This window comes from Balaenoptera borealis (assembly GCF_965194805.1).
Source record: "Balaenoptera borealis genome assembly, chromosome: 12".
Lineage (NCBI taxonomy): Eukaryota > Metazoa > Chordata > Mammalia > Artiodactyla > Balaenopteridae > Balaenoptera > Balaenoptera borealis.
The window spans coordinates 68,897,971-68,924,118 of NC_138869.1; the positions used below are offsets into that span (position 1 = coordinate 68,897,971).

Genomic DNA, 26,148 nt, shown 5'->3' on the forward strand with positions numbered 1-26,148 from the left:
GGGAAGGAAGGACAGATGAATGAAATCGTGAACAAATGAATGAGATACTTGGCCAGATTTCCAAGGGTCTCCACCATCTGGGCTCACTCCATCTTTCTGCTCACTTCTACTCCCAGCCACAAAACCCCCACTCTGACTGGGCTGGTCTGTCAACAGACTCACGAGCCTGCTGGATTTTTCCCTCCTTCCACTCCCCACCCCTCACCAATGCCCCAGCCCCTTCCCACTCTTGTCACCTTTCATGGCCCAGATGAAGTCTCACCTCCTCCAAGTTTCCGTGATGACTCAGCTCTCCGCAAACCTGTTCAACTTTATTACAGGATTGATCATCTGTACCATGTGGATTAATCCGCTGTATCACTGGGTATGTACTGTGTGGTTTGTGGTCAGTTCATTTGTGTTTTTCTTGCCTCCTCAAATAGAATCTAAGCTCCCAGGAGCTGGATCATCCATAGCACTTAGCAAAGAGATCAGCAGAGAACAGCTGAGCAGGACAAGGATGGGCTTGCCGATTGCTGGATACCTGGGGCTCCCTCACCCTTTTGCCATTTCTCAGTAAACTCAGATTGGAGAACAGACACATACACACCCATCACCTTCTCTTCTCTCTGAATCTTCCTGTTCTTCTCCCTCTACCCAGATTTGCAATACTTGGGTGGACCCATTCAGCCAAGTTGCTGAATCTGCAAAGCCTCGCACAAGCTTCCAGACCAGTTGCCCCTCTGAGTCCAGGAGTCTAGGAAGAACAGTCTAAAACGGTAGCCAACTTTGTCCCTTGCAACAAACTGCACTATTTTTGGTGACATCTTCAGGAGGAGGAGAGAATCATTTGGGCTGAGCCTCAGAAGATTTGCAGAGGAGGAAGAAGGCCGCCCGTGAAGGGCACCGTGGGGTAAAGGGGTAGCGGGTCATCACATCGGCAGGAAGAAGGAGCCAGCCACGGAGAGCAGTTGAAGCATGGTTAGCCACATGGGTGGCCAGTCCTAAAAGCCTTAGATTCCAGCTGACATTCCCCTCAGCCTCAGGCAGCTCCCACAGTACAAAAGGCAGAGAATGGGGACAGAAATCAGAAGCTCAGCCAGGGAGCTTTGGACTTGGTTGATGTGGTACCAGGTTCTCAAGCAAGGAAGTGGCCCAGAAAAAGCAGTATATCGGGCTCCCTTTCGTCATTAGCAAATATTTTGTTTTCGGCTGACTTCCTTTTGCCACTCAGTGTGCTTTGACTCAATTCTCCACCATGGACACAGGGCATGCAAATCAGTCACATCTTTACCTCGGCCAAACATGAGTAGGCAAGTTACCTTGCTTGGAAATCCATATAATGTAAACTAAAATTAAACCAAGTGTTTTTATTGTCAGGCACTCTTTCCTTCTATTGGTGTGGATTTTTTTTTTTTTTTTGGTGCCGATTTTTGAAAGTTGATGGTAATTAGCTATGAGAATATAAAAATGGTTTCATTTTGCACTGTATAAGGTTCACGTGAAAGGACCACTTACTTCTCAGGTCTGGTGCTTGCCTTGTGATACACGCAGATATTTTATTAGCCACCATTTCTCACCCAGGTTCCCTGAAGGATTGCAGGAGATCAGTGAAGTGTTCTTGCTGTGTATACTTTAATCACCCATAACTTGGAATTACCATACAGTATGATGATCAGAATCAACAAACAGAAAGGGTAATAATGCACACCAAATAATCACTGGTAACCTCAGCAATTTTATTAACAAATTTATTTCCCTAATTGGGTAATGTATCTCAGTGCTTGACTCGAGGGCATTATAATAGGTTTCCACACTGCAGAAGAAGGAATTAATTAGAACCGTTTGCTCTCAGTTCCGTATTTACACTTGTCTACCCGTCTCGTAAACATTGCCTGGTTTCCTGGGTCCCCCAGGCTCCTCTCTTCTGACTCCTCCACCCCACCCTCTAAATAAATAAATAGAAAGCGGAGAGTAGAAGTTCACATCTTCCTTATGCGCAGTTCACCCCCACCGGAAGCTGCATTTCATGGTCAGAATCTGACAAAGTCATCACTTCCCATAGGACCCGCCTCTCCACGGGCCAAAATGGGGAAGCTGGGGTCTTGGTTTGCCAGTACTGTGTCTGGGATTGTCCTTGTCCATTCAGAACCTGGGGACAAAGCTGGTGAGATGGGCAGATCTGTCCCAGTTCACCCAGCCCCACCAACAGTGCCTCTGAGGAAGGTAAGAGACATTCGGTAGCTCTGTCTGCCCTGGGAGCCGCAGCCCATGTGAGCAGAAAAACGATAACCAGGGGACTCATTCTTCCAGACTTCCTCAGGTAAGGTTTTTTTGTTTTGTTTTGTTTTTTTGCCTTACAGCTTGTGAGACTGCAGCATGACAACAAGAAAGCATCTTTAAATGCAAATACTCCAGAATCTCACTGTAATGCTGGCCTCTAACTCCTCTGCACCCCACCCTTTACTCCAGAAAGGCACCATTTCATCCTGCTGTGCAGCTTACGATGACTGGCATGAGTGCAAGATGCCAGGGTACGTGAATCACCTCCAGAGCTGGTTTCCTTAGCAGCTGTTAGTATAGCCTGCCATGTATAGAGATGGCTTTTGAATGTAGATATAATTATTACAGACACATCTCAGGGGCGTGTAGACTACCCTAGCTACCAACAGGCCCCTTTGGAGAGCTATCCTCCAGAAAAATCTGGATGGGCCCAACAAGTCTCATTCTCCTTCTTGAATATCCTGCAAGATCTGGATGAGGTTTTCCAGACCAAAGATATAGCCTGAATCTGGTCCATCGTACGTGGTGTGTTCATTCCAGGAGCCTTTGTAGGTTGTGTGAGCAAAGTCGATCATCCGGATGTCAACTTTGACGACATTGCTGCCGTGGGGCGTCTGCAGAGTCTCCTGCCCATCATATATGATGAGGAGAGAGCTGGAGTAGAACCGGTATGAACTCTGGCTCCTAATGACTGAGAGGAGGGCCCGGAGCTGGCGCTGGATGGGCTCTAGCAGCTCCGTCCGGAACTGGGTCCCATCGTGCAGGAACTGATAAAGCGCTTGTCTGAAGCCCTCCACTGAGAGTTTTCTTCCATAGTACTTGTCTTTGAAGAGAAAGTGCTTCTTATCGGTTTGATAAACCTTGCATTAAAAAGAAGATAGAAAATGTGAAGAATTGCAAACAACAAAAAAAATCACATCTGCTACGGTGGCAGCATCACAAGCTACCTAATATATAAACAGATTTCTAGAGATGCAGGGCAAGAATGGCTGCAATGACTGGCAAGATGATCTTTCATCAAGCACCAGTGTAACTTTTACATTTTAAAATGCTTTCTGTGCAAGCCTTTAATAGGAATCCAAGGTCTAAAGATCCTTCATCCTATGAAGGTGACCCTCCGCCCACCAGGAAAAGGTTTGGATCTCCTTTCTTGTGAATTTCCAATGTCAACCTCCAAACCATGATTTAAACCCTGGCTTCTGGCCCTCTTTAAATATTAGCAAACCCAAGCGAGAAAGCTTTAGTGGGAATCTGAAATCACAGCCAATGGCCTTGGAAAGCCAAGTAGATTAAAATTTCCCCCAACAAAGTTTATGAAGTCCTTTCTCTGCAGATTCTAAGAAAACCGTTATGGCTCTGGGGGTAGAGTGGGGTGAATTGTTTGGAGATGAAAAGACAGGCTAGATCAGGTGTGGATGGAGTTTTCAGGCAGCCAGTGAGGTTGAGGGGAGCCTGGATGGAGCAGGGAAGGTTCACAGCAGCTCTGTGGGGCTGGCGCCTCCTCTCCTTAGCATCAGCTCTTCTCCCCTCCCCTGTCATGTCTTGGCCACCGGAAGGGAGCAGATGGAGGAGAGATGCTGATGGGGGAGACAGTGGCAGCCGCTCCCATTTCATTCAGATGGCAGAGGCAGGCAGAGGCTGAACGGAGGTCAGTGGCTGGCATGGCCAGAGGGTGAGTTGGCACACCTCTGCCTGGCACACCTGGGAAGGGCTGCCCGTACCTGACCAAGACAGTTTCTCAGGTCTTCCCTGCCTTCAGATTACATGATATGTTTACAGAAAACAGGAATTGAAAAAAAAAAAAAATCAGAAAGATACCATAGACTTGGTGTTGCCTTTGGAGGGCTGGAGATCAGCTGCTACAATTAGCCGTCCTAAGCCCACGTCAGGCATCTCTTTCTAAATAAATCAGATCAATTTCAGAAGGTTTGAGGTCCAGAGAGAGATTCCATGTACTCCACAAATTGTCACACTCCATTCTCTTGAGGACTGCATTCCAAGCCTTCCTAGGGACATCTGTGCCACACATTTATAGACTCAACTTCCAGCTTCAAGGGGTGGCAGTTTCAATTAAGGAAAGCGATAACGATTACCGTCAGATCCGTGCCTGGTTTTGCTTTGAGTAGATAGACTCTAAGAGTGAACCACTGGAGAAAGTTTATTTCCTCCTGTTCTCCTGCAGCCCTGGCTATAAACCACATCAGAACAGCAAAAATGAAGTGTGGAGTCGGGGCAATAAAAAATTAACCATTCCTTTACTGGGCTTTGCAGGTTACGACCTTCCCACTTTGTTAACAAGAAGAGGTAGCAAGCAGAAGCAGAAAAGGCAGAGAAAGAACAGGGAATGGCTAATAAGGATTCAAAGAGCAGATTGCCTGCCAGCATCTGAGAAGGAGAGGGTTCAGCTTCATGCTTCAAGAGAACGAGAAACCATCGGAGCACACAGAGAAGCTTTCTCTCAGTTTTCTCCCAGACCTGCTCACACACTGTCATCAAAGGTCTGCTCTCAACATGGGCAGGACCAACGTGGTCACGTGGAAAGTTCCAACTGCCAGAGACCCTGAGATGAGTTTAAAAATGGTGGTTTCTTAAATTTTATTGATATACAGTTGATTTACAATGTTGTGTTAATTTCTTCTGTACAGCAAAGGGATTCAGTTATATATATTCTTTTCCATTATCGTTTATCACAGGATATTGAATATAGTTCCCTGTGCTATACAGTAGGACCTTGTTGTTTATCCATCCTATGTATAATAGTTTGCATCTGCTCATCCCAAACTCCCAATATATCCCTCCCCCCACCCCCTCCCCCTTGGCAACCACAGTGTGTTCTCTATGTGAGTCTGTTTCTGTTTCATAGAAGTTCATTTGTGTCATATTTTAGATTCCACATATAAGTGATATCATATGGTATTTGTCTTTCTCTGTCTGACTTACTTCACTTAGTATGATAATCTCTATGTCCATTTGTGTTGCTGCAAATGGCATTATTTCACTCATTATGGCTGCGTAGTATTCCACTGTATATATATATACCACATCTTCTTTATCCACTCATCTGTCGATGGACATTTAGGTTCTTTCCATGTCTTGGCTATTGTAAATAGTGCTGCTCTGCACATAGGGGTGCATGTATCTTTTTGAATTACAGTTTTGTCCGGATATATGCCCAGGAGTGGGATTGCTGGATCATATAGCAATTCTTTTTTTTTCTTTCATATGGCAATTCTATTTTCAGTTTTTTGAGGAACCTCCATACTGTTTTCCAGAGTGGCTGCACCAATTTACATTCCCCCAAAGTGGTGGGGTTTTGATATCACTATCTTGAAAGGCGCTCTTTAAAAAACCCAGTGTGTCCTAGACCAGGATATGCGTTTTCTTGGTGAAAGAGGTGCTTGGCCGCCGTTTCTGTTGCTCCCACAAAGTGAAGGGTCCTGCGGGGGGCAGCAGCATCTGGATGGGAGACGTCCTTGTCCCTAGCGGACATGCCAGGATGCCCAGCCCCGCAGATGTCCCCCACCTACCTGCATGCCACAGATGCGCGCGCCCAGGCAGGCCGAGGTGCTCCGTGCACACTTCCTCATGTGGCGGGCCTTCTTCTCCTCCGACGCATCGTCCCCGTGCTGCCGGGTCCCCATCTTCAGGTCTAAGATGCAGGGATGCTTGTACTGTGACACGACGTTTTCCAGCAGCAGGAACCCTGGTCATGCTACTTTAAGGAAGGCTTCTGAGGACATAAAGGCCACTGCCCCACAGGAGGCGGTTAGCAGGCCTCTGAAGCTGGCTGGAGATTCCCTCCTCTGAGCCCCATCCCTTCACTCCCATTTCTTTCATTACAGACCAGCCTGTCAGTTGCTATGAAGATTTCAAGGTATTAACTTTGCAGGCTGCTTTCATAAGTCCATTCATTTAGGGGGAGTTGATGAGGATGTGAGCTTCTTTTTCTTTTCCTTTTTGCTCTGAGGTTGTAATTTAAATGCAGGAGTGAAATCCCTGGCAGGCCATGCCCAATTTACATTTTATGGCAGAAAAATCATAATGCTAAAACCTCGAGTCACTGAATGGGCCAATACCTTTTGGGAGAAGTGGGTTGATGTTAGCTTCGGAGATGAGTTGCAGGAATATTAATTTCAGCGGAGTAATTATCCTGCAAAAGCTTCTTACGGATGAGGGTTGCAGATGTGGCTTAGTAAATACAGAGAAACCAGCCACCGGTTTGCGTTTGCAGGAAGGAGCCAGAGGTGACAAAAGAGGGGCATTTCAAAACTGAATTTGCTCTCTGAATTTGTGGGAGGTGTAAAAGGGAGGTTGGGTGCAGGGACCCTCCCACCCTTTGAACCCGCACCCATACCCCCACCCAGCGTGGCAGTCATCTTTCCTATCTGCCCACAGAGACCCCAGCCCTGCCCATCCCCACTGCCCAGGTGGCAGAGACACAGCCAGTGGCCCAAACAGGGGCACTCTGTTCAGCTTTTCCCCCAGTCCTCCTTCCCCAGCCTCTGGTTTTTCTTTTGGAGAGATCTGCTTTCTCCTAGGTCCCAGGTTGGAGGGCTTGTGCCTCCCACTCTCCCTCACATCAGGCTCTCTCTCCCTACCCACACCTCCCTTGGCCCTGCCCCCAAACGTCTGTCTATCACCCCCTTCACCACCCCGAGCCCCTGACAGCACCGTGCACAGTGGCGGCTGGGCGGGCTGGCGGGTCATGGGCAAGGATACGGTGCCTCTTGTTCTCAGGGTACTCAGTGCACAGGCGGCTCAGGTGGGCCTGGTGGCAGTGCAGGCCCCACGGGTTAAAGCTTCTCCTCTCTGTCTGGTTCCCTTTCACATCCTCCACCAGGGAGGGGACGTGGGCCTTGAGGTGGAGCTCGGACCTCAGGAGCGCTGTGGCTGGGCTGCGGGCGAGGGGAGCACACGACAGTCAGGGCCCCTGTGACTGGCTGGGCTCTCCTGGCTGGACCCTGATGTGGACTCTCCCTGGCTACTCTCAGGATGCCTGCAGGACCTCAGAGTGCCCCTGCCGGCCCTGCTCAGGCCCTGGGGCACCAGATCAGGCCATGCTGCAGGCCTCGCAGGGGTCTCTCTAAAGTCCGGAATAACTCACCGGAGCATGTCACCTCCTCAGGGGGCTGAGGCGGTTTAAATTCACTTGTAAATGACCTGGGTCATTACCTCCCTAAGGAGGCAACACAGTATAGAGGTGGCGACCCTGCCTGGAATCAGAAGGCTGGGGGTTAGGCTGTTACTGTGGCTTCAGATGCCATGGGGGGAAGAATCATAGGTCCTTGGTCCACCCTCTCCTGCCCTCTGCATCTTGGCTTCCCCGTCTGTAACATGGAGATAATATGCACCGCTTCCTGACGCCAAGCCAGGAGGCTTAATAAGATCCTTGGGGAAGGGAGGTACTTTCATTGTATTAGCTCCCTTTTGTTTCCCATAAGTGTTTAAAAAATCCCCAGGGATCCTTTTCATCTGAGAAAGGTCAGCTAATCTGAGAACTCTCCAAGGACCTTGGGCGTCCTGAGCCGCCTGAGTCTCCAGGGTCCCACGGAGCCCTGCAATTGACCTCTCTCCTCGTCCCGTCTCGACCGCTAAGGAAGATGATTTAAGAGAGGCATTAGCCACACTTTTCCTTTATGTCAACTATTCTGGGGTTTCTGCTCTGCACCTTTTCCCCCTCCAGAGACACCTCATGGTCTCAGTGAAACAGGTATTTAATGAAACAAATATACACCGAATGTCTGCTCTGTATAGGACTCGGCGTGTGCATCCACTTCCGAGATGAAATGCATTGAAATCCTCCCTCTAGAAGTGGCACCAAAGAAAATGCATTCCTTTTTTTTTTTTTTTTGGTCACGTGGCTTATTCTAGACAGAGCCTTCATCTGAATTTCTCCTTTTCTTGGTTCTGGCCCTAATGGGGAGCCATCGGCCTGGGCACGGGTGGGAGCGGTGCTGGTCCCTGCTAGGGACGTGCTGCCCGGGTTCTGTCATCCTGCCAAGTGGCCCTCACCTCTCCTTGAGTGAGTGTGCCTGCTGGGTGTGCTGCCACTGGGGGAGGGGGAGGGCACCGCCGCCGCTGGTGGTCTGCTGGAGTGTCTGCCATATGGCCGCGGCCGCCGACTCCGTGGAGACCTTGAAGGGCCCCCGGCTCTCCTTCAGTGGGTTGGCAACCAGGCTAAGATGGCCTCGGCTGTCTTTCCGGAGGTGCACGGTGATGGTGCCTGCAGAAGGGGAGGGGTGGAGAAAGCAGATGACATTTACGGAGTGGAGGCAGTGTGATGTCCATTTGAACTATAGTTTAATGGCAGTGGTCAACCGCCCCCCTTCCCCAACTCATCTCTCAAGGAAGAGCTACGGGGACTGGCCTGAACCCGATCCTGTTCCAGAATGAGCCCAGAGCTGCGGAGCCTGCAGAAAATGGCCTCGTACGGATGTTGGCACAGCTTCTGCTTCGTCACCTCTCCCTGCCCCTTCATGCTTGAAACAAAGCAGCTGCGTACATTTCGTCCTCACATCCCCACTCCTCTGTGCGCGAGCACACCACCCAGGCACCCCGCAGCACCCCACCCGGGCCCAGCCTGGGGGCATCTGAGCTGGTCCTCTGCAAAGAGGGCCCCTGCCTCTGAGTGGCAGTGAGGGAAGTCAGGGGCTCCTCTCATTACTGCCCCTTATCCTCTGCCTCCTTCGACACCCTGGCTCTCCCCTCTGTTAACCTGTATCTGAGCAGCTTCTTCCAGGAAGCCTTCCTCTAACAGCCTCCTGGTGCTCGGGTTGCCCCTTCATTCATCCTCCCCCCATCCCTGGCTTTCACACTGACGTTCGCCATTGCCTTTGGTTAGACGCACATTACGTGAAGATTATGGACAGAATGTGGTTCTTTGATAGAAAAGAGAAGGTGTGTGAGATTTCTCCAACGGTACCTCCTAACCACCGGTGTTTGTAATCCAGGCATGACATCCTACTCCAGTCGCTGGCTGTGATAGCGAAGGATGTGAGGACACCCACTGAGCCCATGTGCTAGCTGAGCTTCTCCTTTAGAACATTGACCAGGTCAGGTCATTGGCTCTGGCCTGTACGTTAATGGCTCTGTGGTGTTCTTTGGACTTCTCGCTCTGGTGGCAGGGTCCAGCCCTCCCTCTGTGGGTGCCCAGCCTCGCCAGAGTTCTGGTGAAGGTGGAAGATACTCATGGTCGTGGCCCAGGAGACGGCCACACAAATGTTTTTGAGAGAACCGGATCTCTACAGAGTCCTTTGTTCCCTGTTCTTCCTGCAGCTGATGCCGTGAGGACCCTCTCTTTGCTCCTTCTCCTACCAACCCATTCTCCATACATCTTGTGCCTGGGGGCTGACTCTGGCATGAACCAATGGCTCCTTTGCCTGACAATTGGGCCAATGAGGGACGCTGGCTGGAGATGGGGGGAGGGGAGGAGAAAGGTTGGGGCTTTATCCCACTTGTTCCCTCCCTGCTGCGGCGTGGCTCTGCCGTGGCTGTGTTTCTCTGCAGCCTCCCTCTTGCTCAGCTCCGCCGTGCCCTCACCTCGGCCCTTCAGGCCTGCGGGTGGTTACAGACTTCCAGTCTTGCTGCCCCCTGGTTGCCTCACCATCCCCAGTTATTTCCTTTTTTTTTTTTTTTGGCAGCACTGCATGGCATGTGGGATCTTAGTTCCCCAACCAGGGACCGAACCTGTGCCCCCTGAAGTGGAAGCATGGAATCCTAATTCCTGGACCGCCAGGGAAGTCTCCGCAGTTGTTTCCTTAATCCTGTGGCAATTCTGTGAATAGTCCCTTGAAAAATTCTCTTTATTTAACTCCCTTGGCATGTACTGCTCATTTTCCTCTGGGACCCTGACAGATGGGAGGGTTGTCTGTGGTCACATCCTCCCAGGTGTTACTTTCCTCCCCTGGCCACTTGGTCACCTTCTCAGCGTTAAAGTGGTCATTTCTGCTGAACCAGCAGCCAAGGCAGCTGATTTCCCCTCGTGCGGCCCTGCCCGGCCCTCCTGGGCTGCTCAGAGCAGACACTCATTTTCAGGGCTGCTCTATAATTCAGCGCGTCATGCTCCAGGCCCATCTGTGCCTAGCTCAGTGGTCTCCCTGGGCCAGGCCTGTCATCTCAGGTTCCCAGTGCCCTAATTCTGCAGCCTGAGCGTGACCTTTGGTTCCCTCCAGTTCCTTAAAAAAACTCTGCTTTTCCTTAGCTCATCCCAGGCCCCAGCGTCCCGTGAAGTAATCATGATAGTAACCATAACAGCACACTTGAACCTGGCATTCTGTAGTTCACCTGGACAGTAGCCTGCATCCCTAGACCGAGCCCACCAGGGCTGTCCTGCTCATGAGAGCAGGGGGCTGATGGCAGGTCAGGGACACAAGTACGGTAGTAATAACCACTCCCTGGTCTTTCATATCTACTGTGTGCCAGCATTATGTGCATTTTGTTGATCACTAAGCCTGCAAGGCACTTGACTGTGGTCACTGAGGCTCAGAGAGATTGATAACTCACCCAAGGTCACACAGTTGGTAAGGGATGAAGGCCACGCCAGCCGTGAATATGGGAGACAGAACAGGCTGTCACACTGAGCCTGGGACTTAATCGGGAGGCTCCTGTGTCATCACACTATGTTTACCCGTGTGTGGATGAGGCACACTCCTGCTGTGTCCCCAGTCACATTTGTTCCGGTCATTCTGTTCCACAGGAACGAACGGAGAGGCTACGATGCCACCACCTCGTGAGAGGGCCGTCAGTGCCGAGGGCCGGAAGCGCCAAGAAGCCCAAGGATACAGTGTTACATTTCCAGCCTTGACTTCTTGGCGGGAGGGTCGCTGTGCTTGTTCCGGGGAGGAGGACTGACCTGGGAACCACCCCCAGGCCCCAGAGCCTACCCTCCAGGTGTGAGAAGAGGGGGAGCTGGCTGGCCTCTGTGCTTCTCCTTGGGGGGCTTGGAGCCTCCTGGCTCCTGGGGAGGCAGGAAGGGGTGCTGGCCAAAGGCAAGGCCCTTTTGGATCTCGTTAAGTTCAAGTTACCATCCGGCAACTGCCTGGCCTTTCCCACTTGTGAGGCGAAGGTGACAGGCCTGCCAGAAACCACGGTCCTGGGGAGCCCTGGGCCCAGGAGGCCTCCCTGGAGGGACAAGAAATGTGACCTTCACCTGCTTCTCCAGGTTCCAGCTCTTGTCTCACCTCATCCGTGCTGAGTGTCTACATAGATGGAGGCAAGCAGAGGTGCAAATAACCCCAAACCAATAAGATCCGAAAGTCTTTTCTATTTCTCATATTGTCAGAGCTACCCAGCCAGACTCCATGTCTCTGCCTTCCCACTCTGTCTCCCTGCTTGCCTCTCCCTGGCTCTGTGTCTCCGTAGGTCTGTCTTCCTCCCTCTCTCACACATTCTTGGCTCAGCCCAGCCCTTCCCTCTGAAACCTGGGACCATAGCACGTAGCGGCCTTGCAAACAATCTCAGGTTGCCTGCCCTTGACAAGAGCAGCAAGTCAGTTGAATCCAGACTCCTTGGGGCTTGGATTGTTCTTTTAGTCAAGAGCCTTGTTGGCTCCAGCCTGGCCTCCAGCTTGCCTTGGGTGTCCATGGGGACTTGGCCGCCCATGGGCTCCCAACGCTCTGCTACCCCTGCCTGGCCAGGAGAGTGGGGGACCCCGGCCCTGTCTGCCTGCTCACCAGCCCCCCAAGCACCTCCATTGTGACCATGTCAGCTGGGCAGACATGAGTGCTCACTGCCTTGGCTGACGTGCCCAGAGCATCTCAGCAATTTCGATTTGGCCGAGCAGCTTCCGTGAATATTCTGTCATGTATTTATTTTTAAGCTCATGAGAACATTTATTTGCTGCTGTCTGTAATATGAATCTGGCTCATCCACTACCAACTTGACCTAGGAGTACGTCCTCACTCACCCAAAGCCGATGGGCAGACTGGGAGGCAGAGGGACACAGCCTCAAGACGCTGTCATGCCCAAGGAACCCAGCAAAGGGTCCAGGCTGAGCTCCTGGCACAGGGAGGCTGCCTTTGGGAACGACGCGCCTGCGCAGCAGTCCGCTGCCATCACCGTGCAGGGAGTGAGAAGGAAGAGGGTGGGCTCCGGGGCAGGCGGCGACCACATCAGGAACAGCCCTTTCTTTCCCACCAGAAAGAAAAAGGAGACCCCTGTGGCAGCTTTGTGGGTGTTCAAGTTCCCCTGACCTGAGGTCACTAGCTGAGTGACCCTGGGCAAGTCACATCCCCTCCCACGTTGGGCTGGGTGACCCCTGAGCACTGGCATCTGAGGAGTTGTCTCTTCAGTGATAGTCACTGGTGGAGCCGGCCTGGGGGGCCGAGAGCCCACACTTGGGAGCTAAACTTGAATTCTGGCTCTGCCTCACTAGCTGTGTGGCCTGAGGCAAGTTGGGTAACCTCTCTGTGCCTCAGTTTGCTCACCTGTGAAATGGGGATGATAGAAGTACCTTCCTCAGAGGACTGTTGTCAGGATTAAACGAGTCAGTCATGGAAACTGCTTCCAGTGTGCCTGGCACTGAGTGAACACTAAGGGTTGGCCGATATTACTTTTCTTTTCTGGTGAAACAAGATGCCCGCACAGCCTGAGGTCCTTCGAGGGACCCTTTCCCATCCCAAACCTGACTTCAGCTCCCTGCCCCTGGCATCTGTGGGCTTGAGGATCCCAGTTCTGGGCCCTTTCTAGTGTCTCCTCAGACATACGTTTCCTTGGGTGGTGCCTGGATGCTGGCACCACGTGGATCGTGTTCGGGCAGGTGAGGGAATCAGCGTTTCTGCCTCATCGGAACCTCCTGTTTGGGTGTCACGCCAGCCCATGGGCTCTGCCTCCCCCTCCCCTTCAGCCAGGCTGTGTGGTCTCACCTGAGAGATGTCCTGTGGTTCCCTGACCCGCCCCCTCCCGACTTGTTTGCAAACATCATCTCCTGAATGAAGCCCCAAGGCAAAGACTGATGCATGAAGTGATGACTCAAATTAATCTATCAAGTTAGCAGGGCCCCAAGGCAGGTGGTACCAGGATGGGCCCAACCTGAGAGGGAAGCAGGGCAGAGGAGGGGTCTGGAGAGTCGACAGTGCCCAAGACTCCCCAGAGTGGTGTGGTCCTAACCCACCCGCGCCCGCCCCCCCCCGAAATGGGGGATGGCTCGTGCAGACAGGGAACGGGGAGGGCACCGGGATGTGGTCCTGGAAACCCACCGGCCTCTTTCACTTCCCCACTCTGCCTGGGGCTGCCCTGGCAGCCTGTCTCAGCTCCAGGGTTGTGTCGAACCAGCGTGAAATGCTGCGGGCAGGAGGCCACCCCACCTGAGATCCTGCCGCCCCTTTGCTGGCTTGAGTTCAGTTGTGAAGGGCCAGATGTTAGTTCCAGTGGGTGCTCGGACAAGATGGGCAGTGATCCACAGCTGATGGGCAACACCGGCCTGCGGCCCCAGAGGGCCCCCGGGGAGGCCTGCAAAGGCTGTACACCAGCCATCCACCCCTGTCTCTCATTTGTCTTATCTCAGACTCTCAGAGGTGCTGGCAGCCCATGACTGAAGCAATGCCCAGGGCTCAAGACCTTGGGCCCCTCTCAGTGGGTCTGAATCTGGAGCATGCTGAATACGGATTCCTGGGCCCTGACCCCAGGGATTCTGATTCAGAGGTCTTGAATGGGGCCTGGGAGCCTGCATTTAAACACACACACACACACACACACACACACACACACACACAGACACCAGCAATTCTGGTAAAGTTGGTTGATCCTGGATCCCACTTTGAGAAACACCGATGAAGACAGGCCCCATCCTTCCCAGTTATCCACATCACTGAAATGCAGGTAAGTTTTTAACTGACTTATTAGAGGTCTAAAATCCTCTAAAGGAGGTCTTTTCTCTGAGTATGTATCCCTTTGTGGGCCCGCGGCTGGCAGAGTCCTGCCCTGAGCCCTGTGAACCGCTTTTACCGAAGGCTGGATGTAAACAAAACAGCCTGCCCTGCGGATGCTGGCAGCCCACAGAGTGCCCCTGTCTGGAGGCCAGCAAACAGCAGCCCTCCCCCACCAGCCTTCTCTCCCCAGAACTCACTCTGTGCTCAGATCCAGAACACACACTGCTCCGTGCACCGTTTCCCCAGCTACACCGTGGAAACGCCCCGGCTTTGCCCCTGGATGACGGTGGGAATTCTGGTTTCCCAAACACACTGTGAACCAGCCCTTCCATAACCTGTCTCAGACCCGAGGCTCCTGCCATGCACCTGGGTCACCTGAGGGAGGTGAAGGAGGTCTCCACCTGTCCTGTGTTTACCAACCACAGTCATAGGACCCAGGCATGGCACTCCCAAAGCACAGACCAGGATGCCCCATCAGGGCGGGGTGGGGCTGGGGAATCACTTTATCCCATTCTCAATTCCTCGAAGACTGGTGGCTTGAGCTAATTTGTAGGACGCCAAATGGCATAACACTCCAGGCCTGGAGGCTCAAAGAGTTCAGAGAAACTGGGGCTGTGAAGGCCAGCTGGGCTGCGGAGAGGGGCAGGTCTCCATGGCAACACTTCAACACACCACTGTGCTTGAGGAGGTGGCAGGTGTGAGCGTCCGCCCCATGCTGGCCCCAGACACTCACCTTTGTACTGCGGAGTGAAGCGCTTCATGGCCAGTGGCAGGGACTCGTAGAACCTCTGCTCCTGGGAGATGAGGGGCTTGCACACCGTGTGCTCATCATACTTCAGTACGCTCAGGTGACCTCCGACCTGGTGCAGGAAGGGCTCCAGGGGCACGCCAGGGGCGTCCATGCTGTCCTGCACCACCATGCTTCGGCGTGGGAAGGGGGCAACCCGCAAATCCACAAGAAGAGGGAGGGCCCGAGGTCGAGGTAGCAGCTCCCAGACAGAAGGCAGGGCTGTCAGCGGTCCTCAACTTTCTCCTTCTTGGCCTTTATCGCTGTCATAGCCCAGGTGTCTTCCTGGCTGAGGGCTCTTGGCGGCGTTCCCTGGAAAGCAGAGGAGGAAGGGAAAGGATGTGAGGGAGGAGCTGTGCTGGTGGCGGCAGCACTTGAAGTCGCCAGCCACGACCCCCAGGTAGTTAAACAAGACTGTAAATAGGCATCGATTTCTTCTGGAATAATCTGTTACAAGCAACTGGTAACAGTTACTGCCTCTGGGGAGCAGGGCTGAGATGGAGACTTTTCACTAAATACCATTCTGTGCCTTTTGAATTTTAATATTAAAACGTTCAAAAAACAAAAAACAATACCTAAAACTGTAAGTTTTCAGAGTGCAGTGAGTGTGTCTGAACTTCTCGTGTCCCGTTGCCTGCCTTCCTTTGGGAACTTTGATCCCAACCCAACGAGAAGAGAGCAGAGTCCCTGCTGGTGGGGACTCACCATCCTGCAGGGGCTGGAGGGGTACAGGAATGCTTCGTTTTGATATTGCATATACACCTGCTGTGCACCATCATGGCTCCACAACATCATTGCTGTGTGACCTGGGGAAGTTACTAAACCTCTCTGGGCCTCAGTTTCCCCATCTGTAGAACACGATAATTATGATACCCATCTCGTGGACTTAGGGTTCAGAACTGAGATATAAGCCCATGAAAAGGTTAGCCCAGTGCCCGGAGCTAAGTGCTCAATAAATGTGATTTATCATGATTATTTCTAGCATTATTGCCATGGTGGTCATATTTTCCTACCGGCCCCGGGAGGGCCGGCTTTATCACTGCTGCTTGCAAATGAGGAAAGCAAGGCCTTCGATGGCTTGCTGGGGCCCACCTCAGGCCAGGAGCACAGGCAGAAGTTAAGCGGGGGCTCCTCGTCTGGTCCCCCACCACGTGTGCATCCTTCACCCTCCCTGAGAGCGGGCCTGCCGGACCTCAGGCAAATGCTGGAACTCTGGGCTGGAAACATGGCCCCTAAAGACATCCTGACTTTGCCTCAGGAGAGTGACAAGGAGACACTGCAAGGGGAGGCTCTTGTGGTCGTATTCATCCTGTTCGAGAGGACATTCCCGCAGCGGTGCCCATCACCACGGAGTTATTAATACTCTCTCCTCTGCTGGACTCCCGGCCGGCCAAAGATGCAACTAGGCTAGGCAGCGCTGGGCGTGATTAACCCTCTGTTGACCTTCAGTCCAGACCATGGGCATGGCTGGCTGGCTCCACACACAGCAGTACCTGTCAATTGGTTCAGGACTCCAGCTCAGAGAAGCTCCCACCACCCACCTGGACCTCCAGCACCAGGAGGAGTTGAAAGCCTCAGCCCGGCCCGACACTCCCCTCCATGGCGCCGTTCCCGAATTGGCTACTATTTGGCAGGCCATAGAGCTCCCCTTTAGGAAGGGAAAGGGGATGACTTCTACCTGGTGTGCGCATTTGCTTTGCCGGATGCGTGGCTGAAGCGTGACTGGGGAGGCTGGGGGTGCTGGGGCGAGGCCTTGGGGCGAAGAGGACTGGGGCCTGATGGTGAGGGGCTCCCCCCAGCCCTGCTCTGAGACCACCCAGAGGTGAGCCCTGCTTGGGATCTGCCCCCAGGAGCTGAGGAAAGAAGTTGGGAGGCATCTAGATGCGAGGAAAATCGGGAATCGGCCCTAGGATGAGTTGATACCTTCAGTCTGGTTATCAGACAAGACATCCCAGTTCCGTGGCAAACCCAATCCTCCTTGCAAACTTGGCCAAAGCAGGAAGGAGGAAGGAAGAGAAAAACCAAGGCAGCCCAACACCTCTCCTCTGGCCGGGCTCACTTGTGTGTCAGCCTTTGCCAGCTCACCTGTCCCCGGGTCAGGGAGGAAGAGGCGCTTCTGGTAAGCAGAGGGACAGCCAGGTTGTAAAGTTCATTTATAGCCACTCCTGGAAGGAGCCAAGGCCCCGTCCACCACGCTGTCTCCCCAGCGCCTGGCGCTAACCAGGCCTGGCCTCACCTTTGCAAGCCCAGCTTTGGCGGCGTCCAGGCCCTCATGCTGCTCTGCTGGGCGGCCCACCGCCCTTCTTTCCCCACACCCCCTGTGACCCCGAGGAGCTCTAAGGACATGGATGTCACCTACCAGTGGTGGCATGGGGAGAAAATATCAATAAATGGTAACAAACACACAGCCAGGCAGCGTTCCAGGAGTTTTACATAGATGAACCCATGTAAGCCTCACAACCACCCTATGAGGTAATTAGTTATCGGCCCCATTTTACAGATGAGGAAAATGAGGCACAAAGAGGTTAAGTAACTTGCCTGTGTGTACCCAGCTATTAGGGGGAGAACAGGGATTTGAACCCAGGCACACTAGCTCAGATCATGCTTACCTGCCATGATGCAGAGGGGTTGGGGACTGCTGTTTCTCTACTTTGAGAGTCAGGAAATTGAGCCCCAAGGAGGCTGGGGCTTGGCCAAAGTCACCCGCAAGTCACTGGCTGTGCTGGGACAGGGACTCAGGTTTTCTTGTCCCCAGGCGTGGTTTCTCCTACCCTGATGCCCCCTGGCCTGCCCTCCCGCTACCTGATGACAGTGAGTGCATGTCCTAGTGGTGGCTGGGATCCGTACTGCTGCAGAAACCATCGTGAGGGATCAGGTGAGGCCCCCCTGGAGCTGGGCCTTGGTATTGACCTGCTTGGGGCTTTCTGCCTGGGGGGGTGTCAGCCAGACCCAAGAGGCACTGTCATTCCTAGCGCCTCCGCCTCCTATCCCTGCCATCCCCAGGGTCAGACGTTCTCAGGAGCCCTGGCCAAACCTTCTCAGGGAGCCAGGATCAGCCAGAAGACCCCAGGCCTCCGAGACGGCTCACACACAGCAACGTAAACTCTCCTGCCCCAGACTTGGTGTGGGTTGGCAGTGGTGGGGTGTCTGCTGGGTAACCAGTTTGTACTTTTAAAAAAGCTGGACTTGAATCTGGGGAAACTGAGGCCCTTCTGCTCAAGGGTCATCTTAGGGTGTAGCTTAGGGGATATCTGAAGGTCCTCCAGCTCCTGAGCTGTGCGGCCTGAGGTTCTGAGGCAGGTTGTGGGAAGGGGCGGAAGGAGGACAGATGGGCAGTGGCTTCAGCCCCCGGGGTACCTGCCTGAGGCAGGCAGGTGGGTTTTGCTGCTGCTCGGAGAAGCACTCTGCAGCTTCCCCTTGGCACTGATGCTGACCTTGGATTCCCAAGGAAGCTGAGGTTTCCTGTCTGTTGCTGTGGGATTGAGCTAGAGAAGGCCTCCAGTCGTCCCATCCTTCCTGCCAAGTCCCAGATGAATAATTCAGGTTGATAGACCTTTCTTAGCCCAGACCTTCCTTTTGCCACACGCAGGCACTTCTTTCATTGACCCAAGCCTTGGCCTTTGAGCAATGCCTCTGGGCCCCGTTCTGTTTCCCAAAAGCACTGGGCAAGGAGTCAGGTGCCCGGGTCCGTTCCAGGCATCCCCACCAGCTTGCTGAGGCCCATGGGATGAAGTGGGTAACTGTCTGAGTCTTGATTTACCACCCATTGCCACAGCCTTGTCAGGACGCTCAGATGACAGAATGCACAGCCCTCCTTTGTGGAGTCCTCTTCCCAAGTGTCTCTACCACTTGAGCTTTGTCACTGTGTGGGCTGTTCTCAGGACTGACCCCTGTGACTCAGCTTGGGTGCTGGGAAGGCAGGTGAGGCGGTCACCAGAGACAGGATCTCACACCCCCTCTGATACACTGAAGGGCTCCCTTTAGTGCTTTGAAGGGAGACAAATGTCCCTCTCTCCAGCCCATGCCTCCTCCCGCAGACCCACAGCCCAGACCCCTTGGCCAGCATCCTTCCCTAGTGCTCCTTGGGGAGGGAGAAGTGGGAGGAAGGATGAAGGAGGGAGGGAGGAGGATGAGTTGCTCCCAGCCAGAGGAGCTCAGCCTAGTGCCCCCTCCCCCGGGAACAGTGGTCAAATGCCCCCAGATCCCTGTGTCCTCCTGCCCTGTCACTGGGTCATGTCCTGAATGAAATGACTCTGGGCCTCACCACAGGAGACTCAAGGGCTAATTTCTCTGATGGGGCCCGGCAATCGAGCTGATTGTTAAATAAGGCCCTGGACCGTCTGTGTCAGTGCAGCCCTGTGGGGCCTGAGTGACAGCCAGCCTGCGCTGGGTTGCAAGACACTCCCTGGTTTGAAAGGAGGGTTACGGACAGCAGGGCCTGCAGTTGTATTTGGCTCCCAGAGTGGGGACGGATGACAGTAACAGTGACGTCAGGCACAGTGACAGATGTCACCCATCAAGCTGAGGTGGATGAAGGCACTGTGGCTCGTCACCACCAGTCGGCACATTTTAGTTCCTCTTCCTGAGATCCTTTCTGTATATACGACCTCTCCCCACAGGCTAAACCAGAGTTCATTAAAAATTACGGAAGATACACCTCTTTTAGAACTCGCCTCTCCCATTTTAGGGAAGGTGGCAGGTGAAACCACAAATCAAACTTGTAAGGGTTCAGCTTGGACTAAATGAGTCATGATCTCTATCTTATCAGAGGCTGTCAGCTCCTTATATCTGGAAACTAGTTGGGTGACTGTGGTTATTGTCAAGACTGTTCACAAATATTCTGTTTTTTCCTACGGGAACGTGGTATGATTTCACTTCCCTTTGAAGGTACGTTGGCCAAAGTGTGATTTGCTTTGGCCGACACTGCATGGAAGGGAGTGACATATGCCACTTCTGGTGGGAGCTTTTAGAGAAAGCAGTGCCCTAAATTCTCTTTCCCTGGCCAAGGTGATTTTGGAAGCACAGTCACTTCCTGAGTGACTATGCATGACAGAGAAAGAAATCTGGGCTATATTAGGCACTGAGGTTTGGGGGTATTTTGTTATGCAGCTCAACCTAGTCCTTCCTGACTATTTCACCAACTCACAGCCAGATACCCTGTACGGAGCAACCTCAGGCACTCAAATATTTCATTGCACAAATATATCCTCTACGATCATAGTTACTCCTATGAAGCATCTACTATGGACCACTGGCCTTACAATGCCCATCTCTGTTTCTCAGGAGAATAATTTTCAGATGGAGGCAAGTAGAAGAGATTTCCCGGGGTCCAGAGCCAGTGAGCACTGGTGATGGGATTCAGCCACAGTGAGTCTATCTCATTCTAAAGCTGATGCCTGTTCTGCCCCCAACATGCGGTCTCCCTTGTAAGGGAGGGGCAGCCGCTCTGGCTCCCTCTGGGAGTCCTGAGCCCTAAGTGGGGGCCAGGGTCCTGTCTGAGGCCCTCTCTATGCTGTGTGTCTCAGCTGTGCACATCAGGAACGGGAGACTCGTCCTTGTCTGGGCGGTGGGAGCGCCACCCTGGGGGGGTAGTGTGGATTCACATGCCGTGGGTGGAGGGCTCCCATCCGTGGGTCTCTTGAGCCCTGACCGAAAGCCACGTCACCACCACCAGCATTATCTGCAGACTAGAAAACTAATACCCACGGAGCTCGATCATTTCTCAAATGTATCTAAATGCTTTGGTGTTTACCAAAATACAAATTCATTTAAAGGCGTTATTGAGTTCCTAGTAGTTTTTTTAATCATCATCTGTTTTCTCAATCAACAGATACTAAAAGTCTAATGAGTATTGCAGGGGGACTCATAGGGAACAAATTATGTTGAAAAATGAGTCCTAGTTGAATAGATTAGAAGAGATACTGCTGTCGGCCAAGACAGGGGTGGAGTGAGGGGTCCAGGAAGGGGTCTGATATGGGAGAGATGGAGGCTCAGCCTGGGGGAACTTGAGGAAGGCCTGTTTGGGGGTGTGTGTGTGCAGGGAGCAACAGGGAAAGGCAAGGACAGGCAGGGAGACAGGACTAGAGGGAGGGTTGAGTTGGGAGGCCGAGGTGAATGCTGCTGGGGGTCTGGGCATGGAGTGGGTGCAGAGGAGGTCGGGCCACGTGGACCGGAGGTGCCTGTCTGGCCCCCTCATCAGTCTAGGCAGGAGGGGGGTTGCCTGAGATCGCCAAGGTGTGGAAGCCTTCGGGACCGCATCCCAGTACATCCAAGGGGGAGGGGTGCGTTCTGGGGAGGAGATAATTGAGAAACCGCTTGCAGCAAAAGAAGACTGCAAAATAAAATGTGTTGGGCTGCAGACTCAGAAGCAGCATGGTTTATGGCCTGCCCTCTCGCCTCTGAAGCTCTAAGGTACGTTTTGCAGGTAGCTCAGAGCCAGAGGTTTGGTACAAGTACCGTTCGGTGTATCTGTGATGCCCAAGGGAGCATTTTTTAATCTATTAGAGACGAGAGGATCAGAAAACCATTTAAAACTGTTGAGGTCGTAATGGGCAGGAGAATTTTGGAGTTTCTCACACGGCAGAGGGTTGTGTATCATCTGGGGCCATCAGGACCTGGAAGGCACAAGATTATTTTCTGGGGGGAAGAAAATCAAGTTTTAAAATCCATCCTATGAATGACTCAAGGGCTATGGGGTGTGAGCCCCTCCATCTGCTCAGTCCCGGCTCGGTAGGATCAATACTGAACGCTGGGGGAATTCACACATCACCTTCTCAGCCATGGCTGAAAGATGAGGCTTTGGAGAACATCTATTTCCTGGGGAAGGCTTGATTTCCAGAATCACAGAGCAATACTTCATATTCCTGACTTATTTCCAAGCCGATGTTATCCTTTGAGGGAAGGTTTTTTTTCCCCCTCTCCTTTTCTCTTAACATTTAAAATCTTCCAATGTTCCTCCAGCTTGAGGACCAAATGCGATTTTAATACAGCGATTATTAGTTTAGAAGCCCTTCAGCTCCTGACAAATGTCCTTAGCCGCAGCAGTGATGTTCTGAGCTTGCTGTCAGGGCGGGAGATGCATGGTGTAAAAATGACTCAAAAGCCGAGCGCCCCGGAAGGGCTGCTCCGGGGGAGGGCTTCTCCCTTCCCAACTCCGACAGAGCCAGACCTCATGACAGCACCTTGGGACCTTGGGCCCCCCTGGGCGTGGCTGGGAACCACTCCAACAGCCCCTCCCAGGCAGGCTTGGCTCCTGGGGACCTCTCCGCCTGGAAGCTGTGCCCAGGGTCTTGGATACTCCTAAATATCCAGACCTGCACATTTCCCAGCCTCTGATATCCTTCCCCACACCTTTCTCTAAGTCACATGACCAGCCACCTGCCTTATGAGCCAGAGAGAGACGGTCTTGCCAGTGGTTAGTATGGCATCTTTAGGACTCTAAGAAGAAACAGTTTTTAAGGTCAAAACACAATAGTGGGGTGGAGAAATGTGTGTGTGTGTGTGTGTGTCTGTCTGTCTCTCTGGGAGTGTGTGGTCACTGCAGGCCACAGGGCTGAGCTGGTCAAGTCTGAAGGGTGAACCTTTGCCCAGCAGAGGGCAGCAGCAGACGGGCCAGAACCTCCCAGAGAGGATGCCCTCGGGCCAGCAAGCACCTTGGCCCAGCGATCAGGGGCCGCTTTCCCCAGCTGCCCTGGGTTTGCCAGGCCTGTCTTCAGAGAGCCTGGACGGTGGCTGAAGTGCCCCTGCCTTTCCCAGATGGCTGTTTTTAAAGAGCTTAGAAGTTACCATCAAGGTGGACGTTCCCCCACGTTCCCTTCTCTTCCTGTCACCTACCTGCTTTTTCTAAAGGTTGTCTGGCAGGGGCCGGGGAGCTTCCTGACATGGGTGAGGCACACTTTGAGGAGTGGGGTGCCTGGTTCGATTCACAGGGGAGGGACCCCAAAACCAGAGACGGGGGCTTGCCGAGGAGGTGGGGCGAGGGTGATGGAAGGTCCATCTGAGAAGAGCGGAAGTGGTCTTCAGCATCTACAACCCACCAGCTCCTCCCCTGGGGGTGGGTGGACCCCACACTCCCTTCGTTGGTCATCTAGGCCAGCCTCCCCCCACCCCCAGGTCCCTGAACAAGCCGATGCTTGATGCTCATAAAGTTGATTGCTCTTCCCTTGCGGCCGCTGATGAACAAGATAGCAACCGCATGGGAAGGATATCTTTAGGGACTCTGCTCAGAGCAGGAGAAAGCAGGGGCAGGCTGCCGGCCATGGGTGGGCTCAGCCCGGCCTGCCGCCCCCAGGATGCCCTGGGACAGAGCACTGGGACGGCCCCAGGGACCACAGCCCCTTTGCAGAAGAGGAGTTTCTCAGATCCCTGATAAGGAGCCGGCTTTGTGGGAGCACTATGGAGCAAGGGTGCAGGAAAACTGCACAGTGGGGCCAGGAGACGCGGTTCTGCCTAGACTCCCCGTCCCTTCCTCTCCAGGACTCAGTTTCCCTCTCTGTACTGAGAGCTGCTGACCCAGCCCTGTTCTTACCCTCCTATGGGGCAGCTGGCCTTTCAATTCAGCAAGTCATTGTGGTGGGGGGAGAATGGGGGAGCGGAGAGTGGAGGTTGGCAGAGACGCTACCAGATTGAAAGAGGCTCAGAAGACACACTGACCTCATCCCCCCTGATTGGATCCTGGTCCAAAGCATTAAAAACTATTTAGGGGGCAATTGGGGAGATTGGAATGTGGCCTGGATGTGGCCGTCTTTGGAGAGCCAATGATCTTGTCAGTGGGGTAAGGCACTGGGGTTATGTAAGGACCTGTACTGAGGTCTTTGAGGGGAGTGCGGTGATGTCCATAGATTACTTCAAAATACCTTAGCCTTAGAGAATACAGTGAAGCAAATATGGCAAAACTCAAACAACTGTGAAAATCCACACTCAGGTTATGCAAATTTCATTGTGTCATTCCCTCTATTTTTTCCTGTAGGCTTAAAGTCTTTCATAGTAAAAAGGCTAAAAAATAAACCAGTAGCTTTTAAAAACTGTAGAAGCCCAGGCCTTGCCCTGTGGGATCTGAATCCCTGGGGAGGGGCACACCATGGATGTTTTCAAGGCCCCCAGAGAGTCTGAGGACCGTGGCAGGCTCAAGTTCAAATCTGTTTTACTGGAGGGGCGCGGGGGCAGAAGAGCCCATGGGGAGGGTGACCCTAAAGACTCTGCCACTGCCCAGGGCACTGGGGGCCCCTGGTGGTGACACATCTCTGATGGCCTTCGTCCACACCCTCCCACCACTGGGGGCGCCCACACCCAGGCCCCAGCCACTGCCTGTAGGTGCTGACATCATCTAGCCCTGTGGCCCCTCTCAGGCAGAAGGGTAGGGCTGCTGGGACAAGACCTGCTGTTCCCAGGGCCCATGCTGCCCAGTTCTCCTGGGACAGCTGCCTCTGTGAAGGGTTAAGCCCAGAGTGGCGTGGAAAGGATGGCTGCAACCTCTGACCTGACCCCACAGCTTCCCCTACAGTCCCGGCTCACCTTGGCCCTCCCACCTTCGTGCAGGAGCCAAGGTTCCAGACTCCAGAACATCCTAGGAAGCAGAGGGTAGGAATGACTCTAGGGAGAGGGGGGGAGAGACGGGGGAAGAGCGTATGACAGAATTTCTATGTTGCTGAACTGTGCCAACATCCCTCTCCCCCCTCCCCAAAGCACAGACACACACAGACACACCGGCATCTCCGCAGAGCGGACCCCTAGTCATGGGGTCCTGGACAGAGATGAGGCCCTTCCCCTCGGTCCCCCATGGTCTGAACAGGTCCTGTGGCCGTGAGACCCTCTCTCCCCTCGCTCAGGTGCCATCAAGGACCTCCCTGCCCATCCGTATCCCCCAAGACAGCACTCACCAGAGCCTCAGTAGTGGCGGGACTGTGGGAACGTGTGAAAGAGGGGGTCCAGTGGAAAGTAATCTTCTCTTTCAGTGCCCGCCGTCTGTGGTGTTGGGCAAAGACCCTTCCCAGGGTCCCAGCATGGAGAAGTCACCGTCCACTATAGTACTGGTGGAGAGGTCTGCCCAGACTCAGGTCTGACCAGAGGGCTGGACTGCAGAGGCCTGGGGAGGAGAGGTCACCTGACCCTCGGGAAGGGCCTGCAGGGGCTGGCTGGCATGGCCAACTGTCAGCTGGTGTTGGGTTGCTCTGGGGCAGGGCCAGAGGGTGGGAGGGTGTGGGGAGGAAGAGGAGGGGGGTTCTGCCCGCTGTCTGGATGGATGTCAGGCCCTGTGCACCAAGAGCCAATTGCCCCAGGCCCCTGGTTAGTTTTTGATTTCCCGTTCAGGGGGTAAGGCTGGGGTAGGGGTCATGTTCTCCCTTCCCCTGTCTCCCTGCCCCCACCCCACTCCCTACAACCTCACTGCCAGTTTGTCCCAAGAAGTGGCTGCCAGAGACAAGGAAAGTCTCGCAGCAAGACATTCAATCAACAATCAGCTTGAGGACAATCGAGTATTTTTTGAGGCCCTTGTGGGTGCTAGATACTCTGCTAGGCTGACCCAGGAACCTGCCAGAACAGTGCCTGTTGTTGGGAGATTACAGTCAGGGGCTTCAGCAAGTCAAAGGGCAGTTCCAGGGTAAGTGTTTGGTGGGAGGACAGGGGGCTTAGGGGGGGCCCCTCACCAGCCTGGGGGAAGCAGGGAAGGCATCCTGGAAGAAGTGACCTATGCAGACCTGAAGGAGAAGGAGGGTCGTCCAGGTTTGGTTCAGGGGAGGGTGGTGAGAAGAGCGCATGCAAAGGCCCAGAGGCAGCCGGGGTGGAGGTGGGGGGCGGGGAGGTGGGCCTCACACTTCTCTGTCCTCAACTTCTCGGGAGGCCCTCAAGGGCTTTATGCCGGGAGTGGGGGTGGGGAGCCGGGCCCCGGTGTGTGTTTAGAGGGCTCGCTCTGCTTTGAGGAGAGCGGACTGGGGAGGAGTGGATCACAGGTGGGCAGGCAGGTGATGAGGCCCCCGGTGCTGTCCTCCAGGTGAGTCCCAGCCTGGTGCAGAGAGCAGGCAGCGGGGTGGAAGGGAGCAGGCAGATCCCTGAGGTGTTGAGAAGGCAGGCTTGACAAAGTCTGGTGACGAGTGAGAGATGGGGTGGGGTGGGGACAAAGGGCAGAGACTCAGCAAGGGACAGGCTTCAGGTCTAAGTGACCCTGGGCCAAGTATTAGGAAGGTCTGACGTCCGCCCTTCAGGTGACTCCAGCTACCCCGCACTTCTGGCCGCCGT

At 53.6% G+C, this 26,148-nt stretch overlaps 1 protein-coding gene across 1 annotated transcript; it reads right to left on the reverse strand.

Annotated features, from left to right (window-relative positions):
• Positions 1–1,697: 1,697 nt before the first annotated feature.
• On the reverse strand, positions 1,698–25,001 carry IP6K3 (inositol hexakisphosphate kinase 3). Its single transcript, XM_082345121.1, has 6 exons — positions 24,795–25,001; positions 14,863–15,228; positions 8,275–8,485; positions 6,982–7,157; positions 5,790–5,965; positions 1,698–3,122 (listed from the first exon to the last, which is right to left on the reverse strand). Exons 2-6 carry the CDS (start codon positions 15,047–15,049, stop codon positions 2,703–2,705), a joined length of 1,170 nt encoding a protein of 389 aa, XP_082201247.1. The 5' UTR covers positions 15,050–15,228; positions 24,795–25,001; the 3' UTR covers positions 1,698–2,702.
• Between the last annotated feature and the right edge of the window lie 1,147 nt (positions 25,002–26,148).